This window comes from Lolium perenne, chromosome 2, assembly GCF_019359855.2.
Source record: "Lolium perenne isolate Kyuss_39 chromosome 2, Kyuss_2.0, whole genome shotgun sequence".
Lineage (NCBI taxonomy): Eukaryota > Viridiplantae > Streptophyta > Magnoliopsida > Poales > Poaceae > Lolium > Lolium perenne.
The window spans coordinates 322474440-322485786 of record NC_067245.2 but is presented as its reverse complement, the minus strand read 5'-3'; the positions used below and the strand labels follow the sequence as shown (position 1 = coordinate 322485786).

The 11347-nt window shown below is 43.3% G+C and overlaps 2 protein-coding genes across 2 annotated transcripts; one reads left to right on the top strand and one right to left on the bottom strand.

Annotated features, from left to right (window-relative positions):
- The first annotated feature begins 672 nt into the window (after positions 1-672).
- On the top strand, positions 673-5687 carry LOC127337097 (actin-related protein 6). Its single transcript, XM_051363975.2, has 8 exons — positions 673-869; positions 1630-2424; positions 3959-4157; positions 4227-4290; positions 4892-4976; positions 5066-5116; positions 5199-5261; positions 5353-5687. The coding sequence occupies exons 2-8, from the start codon at positions 1715-1717 to the stop codon at positions 5480-5482; spliced, it is 1302 nt and encodes a 433-aa protein (XP_051219935.1). The 5' UTR covers positions 673-869; positions 1630-1714; the 3' UTR covers positions 5483-5687.
- A 565-nt stretch (positions 5688-6252) lies between these two features.
- On the bottom strand, positions 6253-9170 carry LOC127337098 (acyl-CoA-binding domain-containing protein 4). Its single transcript, XM_051363976.2, has 6 exons — positions 8616-9170; positions 7863-7968; positions 7655-7758; positions 7263-7354; positions 7088-7185; positions 6253-6706 (listed from the first exon to the last, which is right to left on the bottom strand). Exons 1-6 carry the CDS (start codon positions 9047-9049, stop codon positions 6539-6541), a joined length of 1002 nt encoding a protein of 333 aa, XP_051219936.1. The 5' UTR covers positions 9050-9170; the 3' UTR covers positions 6253-6538.
- Positions 9171-11347: the final 2177 nt, after the last annotated feature.

Sequence of the window (11347 nt, the reverse complement as noted above, 5' to 3'; positions counted from 1 at the left end):
GCAAGATCTGGTTGCCACGCATCCATTCGCCGTAAATACAGTCCACGATGCAGCGCAGTGAAGGATGAGCGGAGTGGAGGTCAAGGGGAATCAAAAGGAGGAGACATCGAAGAGGGCACCAGGAAATCTTCATGAAGGGTGAGGGAAGGACGAGAGCACACGGTCGACAAGAAGGAAAAGGGTTGATTAGGGATACTTACCGGGACAGAAAAATTCTAGATATTTTAAATAGAGAAATAGTGAAGTAGGCTCCCTCGAATTTCGACTATAAATTTGAGTAGCAGAAGTTAAATCATGTATCGCACAAGGTTTCAGTATTAGACATAGTTAGAAAAATCTTCCCACAGCATATATTTTAGGTCATATATTAATCGGAAACTCCGTGACCAAAGTAAGCCTCAAATTTTGAGCGAACGAATAGGAGGTTTTTTTTTTCCGTATCAGCCACAAGGTGTTTGATTCTAATTTTGAGATGAACTTGACTAGTAGCAAAATAGGACTCGTACTTTGCATAAATTATTAACCTTGGAATCGTATTTGGAACAATAAGTTCATAGCTATGAAATTGTCGCGCTGTCACGTCAAAAAAAAAATGTCGCGCTGTCCCCGTAGCCGAGATGGGCCGGGCTAGAGAGGCCCATGCGCACTCCAGACTCCTGACTCCTGCTGCTTCGTTCACGAACCACCCCAGCAGAATTGTGAACGGGCGGCGCCTCCGTCTCTCCCATCCCGTACCGCCGCGCGCCGGCCGCCGGCACCTCTCAAACCCCCACCGCCTCTCACGCGCGCCGCCGCCGCCCTTCTCCCTCTCTGCGTCCCTGCTCATCTCCACCCCGCCCTCAATCCTCGGCCGTGGGGTCTCCTTCGAGGTACGAGCTTGCTTCAGCCTGTGTCCCTCAGCCGATTTCGATTCGTCAAATCCCACTGGCCTTCACTTCACTTCACAGTCCCGGCGGCGCGACATCTACGTCCGCCCCTGGCTACTCAGGTGGCCACTCCTTTAGCTGCCTCTGACTACGTCCGTGGTGTTTGGGTTGGAACATTGCGGCACCGTGCTGGTGTGCAGGGGCTCGATTCTCGGGGCCATTTCATGTGCCCAGAACTTTTATAGGATGTAGTTGATTTTGTGAACGGTCTTGGATCAAACCTGAGCGGTATTCTTCGGTATCCGTCGCGCACGCACGGCTTATTTTGGAATCGGATGCAGAAATGAAATGCAGACCCTGGCTCTAAAAGAAGGCTGGGTTCTAGGATTCAGACTGCAAAGGCAGTACCGGTGGTTACTGCCGGCGAAGGAATCTTCTTTGCTTGTCCTGTACTTGCTGATAACAATATAGTAGATGTTTATCGTCGTGCTTGCATGAGTACAACTTCGTGGTTTGCCTTTTTAGCTGCTATGTTTTTGGTTGGCCCCTTTTATAGTTTCTCACCAGCTCTGGTTCGCTACATTGCTATAGGAAGTTGTCTAGACTGTTCTTTTTTTCATGTCGCAGTTGAGCCATGTCTAACGAAGTATGTTGTCAGATTTATCATGTATGTTGCTAATACATCTGCTATTTACATGGGGAAAAATTGTGCACGGTTTTGAGCAATTTACCATATTGATGTCTTTGTTTGTTCTTTGTGCAGGACCCCTCTCATATTCAAGTATACCGGCTTGGATCTCAGCTGTGCAGGGACAGGCGTGGATAAGAGAGAAGTAGAGGGATATTAAATGACGGTTGGATCAGGTGTGGTGGTGGTGATAGACAACGGGGGTGGTCTTCTGAAGGCTGGTTTTGGTGGGGACAAGGACCCGATTTCTGTCGTCCCCAACTGTATAGCCAAGTCCCCTGGTTCCACTGCAAGCTCAAAGAAATGGCTAGCAGCCGACCAGCTGCAGGCGCAGGACGTCGATGTGACTGGCATGACGCTGAGGCGTCCTATCGATCGCGGCTACCTTATCAACACGGAGGTGCAGCGGGAGGTGTGGGAACGGGTCCTTCGCGGCCTGCTCCAGGTGGATCCGACGAACTCGTCCTTGTTGCTGGTGGAGCCACAGTTCAACCCTCCAGGGCTGCAGCATGCTACCGATGAACTCGTGTTTGAGGACTTTGGCTTCAGCTCTCTTTGTGTCGCAGATGCTCCTTCCCTTGTCCACCTTTACGAGGCCACCCGCCAGCCGTCGCTCTTCCGTGCCCAGTGCAGCCTAGTTGTTGACTGTGGCTTCTCCTTCACCCATGCTTCCCCTGTCCTTCAGAACTTCACACTGAATTATGCTGTGCGGCGCATGGACCTTGGTGGCAAGGCCCTCACAAACTACCTCAAGGAGCTCGTTTCATACCGTTCCCTTAATGTCATGGATGAGACCCTCCTCATTGATGATGCAAAGGAAAAGCTATGCTTCGTATCCCTTGATGTCCCTCGTGATCTTCGCCTTGCCAGGTCTGCTGCCTTCCGACTCACATGATATAGATATATTAAATTTTAGCTTTTTCTTTGTTTGTTTAAAGTTGGAGTGCGGCCAGATTTCAGATGAATTTTAAATTTAAAATGGCTGCCTTCATATGGAAATTTCAGCTAGGATTTCTTTTATTTGGAACTTTTGATGTGTTATTTCGGTAAAAAAATTAACCAGATGTGCTGATAGAATGGTATCTATGGAACCAGATGCTTATCAAAATAATTTGTAGTACTTTTTTTTCCTTGCTGAACGGTAACCCGGGTGTCATACTTTACTTTATTTGAAACAATATCTGCTCGTTAGCTTTAGATGGTTGGGTACTTAATTAGAGAGGTTGTAGACCTGTAGTAGAATGGTAGTGGTTATGAAAAGCTTCAACAAAGATGTCTAACATTTTTATCTGATTGTACACTTTATGCACACTCATACACAAGCTTAAACTATGTTTGGAAGGTATAGTTACAAATGTTGTCCTCGTCCTAAACAAATTTTGACCATTAGTTAAGTTCAGCTTCACTTCCTATTTTCCTGTGGCAAAAAACCAAAGATTGAGCAAATAGGTTAACTTTAAAGTTAAAACAGTGACCTTTATATCAGCTAGGATTTTTCTTATTTTGACTATTGATGAGTTGTTTCAGCAAGCAGACCTAGATGCTCTTCAAAATAAATTTGCGCGGTGTTTTTTTTCTTGCTGAATGGTGGCCCCTGTGGCGTACTTCACTTTATTTGAAGCAAAACCTGCTCATTAGCTTCAAATGCCTAAATACTTGGTTAGATAGGTTGTAGACCTGTAGTAGAATGGTCGTGGTTTTGGAAAGATTCAAACTAATATGTCTAAAAAGTTTCTGCACATACTCATACACAAAGCTTAAACTATGTTGGGAAAGTGTAGTTACAAAATGTTGTCCTCGACCTAAACAAATTTACGACCGTGAGTTAAGTTCAGCTGCCATATAGCAAACTTCATATTTCACTATGGCAAAACAACAAAGGTTGAGCTAATTTAAGATCACCATGCACACTTAGGAGTTTGAACATGTCTAGGGCATAGTTGAATGTTCAGATATTTTGTTATGTTCAGTTGAGAAAATATGACAAGGAAAGACTGATCCTTTGTGGTCTGACTAGTTGGTTGTGGTCTTGCTGTTGAGCTACGAGTAATAATGAATGCTGGGGTCTGTTATTCTAGCAAAGTCAAATTTTATCAAGAGTTTGAATTTTTAAAATTGACCACTGGAGCTGGAGAGATACTCTTATTATTGTTACGTCATTGATTACCTAGTTGGTTAATTTGTTTGAACACATCTGAGGATGTCTGATCATCTATGCTTGACATTCCAAATAATTCATGGGCTCTGCCTCTTTAAATCCTATCTAGTGTAGGAAAATGTGCATAGCATAATATCATTGTGTTTTCAACCAGTTTTCACTGTCTTGTTGATCTATTACTCCAACACTACCGGTTGTCTATTAATTACTCAAATCTCTGAACAGCATTATACACAATTATTGCAGGTTATCACATAAGGACAACCCGTTTAGATGTTCTTACATTCTCCCTGATGGCATAACGTCCAAGAAAGGGATTGTCAAAGACATGGATGAAGCACGTCGATACTGTTCTCTGCCTGCCGACGGAGAATTGGATAAAAAAGATGGTGACAGTGACACAAACAAGTTTGAGGACAAAAAGAAACCTGAATTAAGTCAAAATGTAACACCCTTTGCTTTTGTTACATGTCAACATTACTTGGTATAATCTAAAGGAATGTTCATTCTGCAGGAATTTGCCTTGACCAACGAAAGGTTCCTTGTCCCGGAGATGCTTTTTCATCCAATTGATCTAGGTTAGTGTCACATCTAGATGTCTTGTATATTTTCTTTATCTGTCCAGTACACTTCATAACCTTATTTGTGAGAACTTGCCCCTTGTTGTCAACTTGTCCTAGCCTCCTTGACCAGATATATCAGATTATCAGATATAAAATCTTTCTGATGCTATTTAGGGATATATGATTTTTTGGCATTCCAGAATAGCTGACAAAATGTGTGGTGATCATTAACAAGTAGGAAAGTAGGGTCATTTTTTATATAATGATGACCACTTTCACTGCATTGGGACCTTATACAAACCACTGGCTTTGAATTTCCTACAGTCAGTACCAAATATGATATAGTTATATGTTCTTACGTTTCCAGTTTGTCCACTTGAATTATCTTTCAACTTATTTTGGATCATGTGAATAGATTTAACCTATATCCATTAAAAAATGCAACAACTGTAACAAATATAAGCTCTGTGACTATGAGGCTTGGCACTATGTTAGCAGCAGCTATTCCAGTGGCCTACTGCTCCATTAGTTTCTCTTGTACTTGGTGAATGTCATTTTTAACATCTTAACCTTCTGCAAGGGTGAGAAATAAAGAATGCTGCTACTTATTTTGTAGGTATGAATCAAGCTGGTCTTGCTGAGTGTATAGTTCGTGCTGTACAAGCCTGCCATCCCTATATTCAACCTGTGCTTTACGAGAGGTATTTGTTGAATGGAGATATGCCTGATCCTATCTTGATCTTTGATTCGATCGTGTGACTCATGTCCTCATGTGTTGGTTTGTTTGCAGCATCATCTTGACAGGTGGAAGCACATTGTTCCCTCGTTTCGCTGAAAGACTGTAAGTTGTTCCTTTAGGACAAGGGGCTGTGTTACTTTCCAATGCACCGAGCCCACTTACATCATCTCGTATATATCAACAGGCAAAGAGAACTGCGACCTATTGTGCCTGAGGACTATCAGGTGAAGATAATCCCCCAAGAGAAGTATGTACCTCTCACTCTGTCTGTTCCCCCTCTCCCTTGCTCACTCTTGCTCATGTGCGGATCAGCGTTAATGTTCTGCTATTTTGTCCAGCCCAATTCTCGGCGTCTGGAGAGGAGGATCTATCTTGGCGTCCAGCCCTGATTTCGCGTCGATGTGCGTTACGAAATCAGAGTACGAGGAGATGGGGTCGGCACGGTGCCGTCGAAGGTTTTTCCACTGAAGAGTTTGTGTGTAGCAGCTCAGTAGAGAGGCCAATGTAGTTTGTAAATACTATGCAGCATGTTTTGGATGACATGTTTAATTAATAACCGCCGTGCATATTAGTAGAGGTTTCCGGAAGAGGTTTCTTCTGGTTTAACTGTTCAACACTTGCAATTGCAGCCCATGCGAGCGAGGTTGCATTTAGAGGAAAACAACTTTTGTTATTCAACTTTTGTGGAGTGGGATCCAGTTCTGGGAGGATTTAGGTGCTGGGAATCTGAGCATTTCTCGTGGACTTGCATGAAGGAACCAATCCAGTTCTGTGTCCGGTAGGGCATTGAGAGAAATATTCAACAAGTGTGAGAAAATAGAATTGTGTTGTGATGATTCCAGAATACGTGGATCGACATAAAGTTGGCTCTTTGGAATAATGTCGAGACGATTCAGGAGATGATGCAGGCTATGTATCTTCGAGGAAAGAGTTCTGAAACTTGATTTTGCCGAATTCTGGCCTTGACGGCCAGCAATCACACGTCCCAGATCGGCTCCTACACACGGCGTCGCTGTAGGTATCTCCTCCCGCCATAATAATTAGCTCCACTTCTTCGTGCTACGTACCTCGACACACGAGCTAGCCTGATCCCAAGTGATGTCCAGTAACAAGTTCTAATTTACTGTAAGAACAAGATGAAATCAACATCCAAAGTGATGAGTTCAATCATAAAATTTTCATACGAGAACGAAAACTGACAGCATGATAAGACATGTAGTGTAGTACTATATTGACAATGCGAGGCCAAAGAAACCTGATTATCATTTCCAGCGAACAGTCGGCTTGCAGCACAAATTCACACTACAGCACAGTGCAAACCGTATGAAACAATACTACAAGATGACTCACTAGTCACTAGCACGTACTGCAGCATCTTTAGAGTTTTGGCAACAGCCTATATGTATTCGATGAGGTTAGTAAAACAGCTCATCTGATTCAGCTAATCAAGCATACAGTGTGTTTCGACTTTGTTGGTAGCAGCAATAGGTGCGATGAGGTGTGTCACCAAGTGCATCGTGCCCGTCAGTTAGCCGGCTTCATGAAAGGCCAGGCCGAGGAGCATAGGTCCCGTGGTGTGTTTCCGTCGCCATCCTTGATCTGGAGATTGGCCTGATGCTTGACGAGCAGTTCGGCAATGTCTTCTCTCTCGCAGAGGACGGCGTAGTGAAGTGCTGTTTGCCCTTCATTGTCCTGGACATGGGAGAGAAACAAGATTCAGTCCATGGAGCTCAACAGATAATGCTTAACGTCTAAGAAGGATTGCATCTGCGCTCTGCAGCTCTATGGTATTGATACAAAATGGATCTAACATATATTAACCGACTACTTGATTAGCTGGTATGTCAAAACACCAAACCTGGCAAGATGACAGCATGCCGACAGTTTTCTAGGGTCTGAATAAATATAGCCAACGTTTTGACATTTGGTGCAGTTTGTAACGCAAACCAACTAAAATACTTGGTCAGAGATACCATACAACTAGCTTCTTTTGGTCAACTACACACCCATCCAACTTCTAGGCCCGGGAATTTCAGAATGAAATGAGTGAAGCGTGCAAATAAAATCAGATACCTGAGCATTGACGTCTGCATTTGAATTGACAAGAACCTCGACAGCATTTAGATGACCCCGGTCCACAGCCCAGTGCAATGGAGTTCTCTCTTCACTATCTGAAATCAAACTAGGTCTACATGAGCCTTTGTTACATAATAAAGAACATAAGCATGGATGCTTTACAAACACAAACCTCTTATGTTGACTTGTACACCAGCAGACAGATGCTTCTTTACATCATCAATTGCTCCTTCCCTCGCTGAAACATGGATGTCACCAAGTTCTCTGCAGGTATAAATGAGTTCATTGTAACTACAGAAACAGTTCAGGTAAAGTACTAAACTGATGAATAAACAAAGCTTATTAGCACCATCATGGAGATACGTAGCTCCATACTGATCAATCAATCATCTCGATTTTATTTGCTACAGTGTATGAGTTCATAAAAGATATAGTGTACAAAAAAGAACACAATAATGCATAGGAAGGAAAGTACAAGATTAGGTGAGCTTGGCTACAGATCATCAAGGCAACATTAATGCACAGGGAGGAAGGTGCTAAATGTCATTGGTTAAAAAAACTTACGTTTCAGTTCCCTGATCTTCCTCGTACATTAAACTGCTGAATACAGGCCCCATTGGTCCCTTGGATCCTGAGGCAGACATTGTGCTATCCCCGTCTCTCTTTTTCTGAAATAATGTCAAACATATCATCAAATAGAGCCAACACGCTGGTATGTATTCCTATACAACTGTTAGCGAATATGTGGCTAATGATGACTTATAAAACTTACTGCACTGGAACCATCAGCCCAGTTAGGGAATAGCTCATCAACAATTGTAATGTACTCCTCCATAGCTTCTTCTGTAGGCAGAGCACCCAATTTATTCCAAGCATTCCTTGCAAATAAGTGTTCAACCAATAAGAATACTTGGTAAACTGGATCGACTTTCCAAATTGAGAAGAACAGAGAAGCAAAGCAAGTAATCTGGATCAACTTCCTAAAGGGTCTACTGCTAAGACATGTTCACTGTAAATAGTAGATGTTTGAGTTGCAGAGCTTAGTATTTTTAATTTGGAGCTATGTTTGGAAATTCTAGGCCCTGCACAAGTATGCAGCACCATGGCAAGTGAAATTCCTAGGGTATAGATCATGGGCATCACATATAATTACTTGGATGCTTAAAGGCAGCAGGAAAAACCATGCAAAAAACCTAGAGCCAATCATGTGGGGCCTGCTGCTACCAGTGCAGCAAAACCACAGATAGTGGCAACATGACCAATACTAAGTTTCAGACAAGAATTTTAGACCACCAGTAGGGGATATAGTTATGAACAATCTCTCGTGGTCAGTGCAAATCACAGCTAACACGTGAGTTTACATCTGATCAGCAATTACCTAGTCCAAATTTAGACATGAATCAAATCCAACCCACTCCCTAAGCCCTGACTGATCCCCGCAACATTAAGGATAAAACCAAAACGGAAGCAGGAGCCTGATCCAGATTTCCCCTGGGAACTGAGCGAGGCAAGGGAGGGAATCTACCACTTGGCGCGGGCCTTGAGCTTGAGGGCGGAGGGCTGCGGCGCGGTGCAGGGCCCCTCGGTGGCGATCTTGTAGAGGCCGTAGAGCCTGAGCTGCGCCTCGTCGGGGACGCTGGTGCCGGAGGCGGCGGAGGCCGCGACGAAGGCGGAGGCGGCGCTGAAGTCCTCGTCCAGCTCCGTGCTCTCCACGCCCTCCCAGTCGCTGTCGCTTGAGCCGCTGCCGTCGAGGAGCGGGTCCGCCGCGTGGGAAGGTCCAGGAGCGTCGTCCGGCGGGGCGGAGGGGGAGGGCGCGGCCGGGGGAGCCGGGGCGGAGCGGGTGATGCGGAGGTTGTCCTCCTTGAAGGCGAGGACGACGGAGATGAGCTTGGCGACGAGGAAGGCGAAGATGAGGCCGATGACCGCGGACTGGGCCAGCTCCTGCCAGTCGCCGCCCATGGCTGCCGACGCCGCCGGCGATCTCAGATGCGGTAGCGCTAGCCGGGGAGAGCGAGGGTTTGATGCAACAGCTCAACTCTCGCGGTTCTTCCGAGTCAATCGGGTTTACGGCGCTACGCAACGCAAGCCAGTAAAATTGATTTTAGAAGCGATTTTAATCCAACAAAGTTTGACATTTGCTATGTAGTTTTAAAGACTAGTTGAATGCCCGTGCGTTGCTACGGTCACTGAAGACCACATGTCCAGGTAATACACGTGCACATTTAGGTTTAGTAAATCACAAACTTTCCAAAAGTATTAAGATTTAACTTCTATAGTTAAATGCCCGTGCATTGTATCTCACAATTTTTGTTTTTACTCTCGCTCAACAGGAAGAAAACATGCTATCTGGTAATTTCCAAAGTTGAAAGATGAACCATGCTTTTTTTTTTATAAACTCGTAGATAAAATGCATCAACTACCATGAGTTTTATTTACGAACATGTTTCTTTTGCTTCTTCCCCCCACGGCTACCACGTCCATGTGCGTTGCTACGGCGCCGCCTGAAGTTCGTTTACTCGCCACACATAGAAACACAATGCATGTAAAATTTCCATGTATAGAAAAAATGCTACATATTATTACAAAAACATTAAGATTCATTGTCGTCATCACTCATTTCCCCTCACGCATTGGAAGAATATAAAGCTAAAGGTAATTCTGATCCACCCATGGATAGAATTTGACTCTACCACCACCCATGTTGTCTTGGCACTCTTCTCATGCTTCATCACCTTGTTTATAATGTGAACACCTGCAGTTTTGAACCCCAAAACTGTTGTTTCTCCAAGTCGTTGTGAATATTTATGTTGGCATGTGGTTCTCCCGAATTTGCAACATTCCCACTACTTCTAACATTGCCTTCTACTTTATCGTCAGAGATATGCTATTATTTTTAGACCTGCTAGAACCAATAATATGATCAGTTGCAGTGCATTATAATATGTCCGAGAAGAGAACCAATAGAAACGTATGCTCATCAAGGAGTAAAAGTGTAAAATAGCATATGTTTCCGGTGGCAGATGCATCATCACGATTCTTACATAGCAGGCTTAAGGCATCTGCAATGGTTAAGTCCAACTGAAAGTCGCGCGTGCATCTATTCTGGCAGGTGACTTCACACAAAGAATAGTGCAGCCCATCTTGTTGTCCATTCACAACATAGAACATATATTGTGGAATAACGACAACTTTTAATAGTTGCATTCGATTTGGTCAAGTCGAACACATCATATCTTTACATTAAGATATATCAAATAAAAGCAGGATGTTAGCACAAAAAATGACTGCAGTTGAAGAATGCATTCAAATTCTTAGAAACACCAGTAAAAGACGGTATCTAATTCCTTGAAATAAAGAGCATCTGAAACAACTCTTATGTATTTTGACATATTTGTGGTGATAGTGGTTGTTTTCCGAAATTATTATAAATATCTTAACTTCAAATGCTCTAGAGGAGATCTGAATGTGGAAGATCTGACAGGAGTTATAAATTATGCATGCTTGTTGAATTGCGCTGGCAATAAGTTCAAGTTAACAAATGGAGATCATGAATCCTTCTGACACCAACAGACTTCAAGGTCAACAGGAAGCACACACTGGCAATTAATGACATAGATATGAATATAGATGTGATATAAAGGAGAATACCTCTTACGTGACCTGCAGAGGCATTCATACAATGTAATGGTTCAAATGCATGGTACAGCCAATTGAGTTTATCCTATGGTAAAAATCAGTAAAATAAACTACAAATAATTATCAACTTACCATTGTCCAGTAAAGCTAAGCTTCTTGAGAGTAACTCCAGTCTGTCTTCTATCTCAAAACAGAAGGTGGTCCCAAATGAACTTTGCAAACAGAGTAACTCCAACCATTTTATCACGACTAAAAATGAGGCATGTCATACAATTACCAGAACAGAGATATTGCAGGAAGCTTACTAAATGCGCAAAAGGTGCATGATATAATCAGGAGTTGTAGCAAACTGTAAGCAATTGTTTCCAGTGGTTTTTCTTTATTTGATGGTTCGCCAAAAAAGACAGCGGGAACACTGAATTATACTTAGGGATTATTTCCTCAAAGCTGGTTTAACAAAAGTACTAACCTTGGCATACAAAAGTTTGGCATTGACACATAATGCTTGGTTGCTATCGGGAGATCCAGGGAGTTGTGGTCATTTTCAGCATCGCCAACAATGGGGAATGACATTATGTCTGCTGGATCTGGAACAATCTGTGACAGCATTAGAAATTCAGT

Excerpts from the sequence above, each read along its gene's own strand:
- LOC127337097 (XM_051363975.2), top strand. The coding sequence starts at position 1,715 with ATGACGGTTGGATCAGGTGTGGTGGTGGTGATAGACAACGGGGGTGGT. Across the intron at positions 2,425-3,958 it reads CGTGATCTTCGCCTTGCCAG|GTTATCACATAAGGACAACC; the intron begins GTCTGCTGCCTT and ends CAATTATTGCAG. Across the intron at positions 4,158-4,226 it reads AACCTGAATTAAGTCAAAAT|GAATTTGCCTTGACCAACGA; the intron begins GTAACACCCTTT and ends TTCATTCTGCAG.
- LOC127337098 (XM_051363976.2), bottom strand. The coding sequence starts at position 9,049 with ATGGGCGGCGACTGGCAGGAGCTGGCCCAGTCCGCGGTCATCGGCCTC. Across the intron at positions 7,969-8,615 it reads CTCAAGGCCCGCGCCAAGTG|GAATGCTTGGAATAAATTGG; the intron begins GTAGATTCCCTC and ends CTTATTTGCAAG. Across the intron at positions 6,707-7,087 it reads ATGCAGACGTCAATGCTCAG|GACAATGAAGGGCAAACAGC; the intron begins GTATCTGATTTT and ends TCCCATGTCCAG.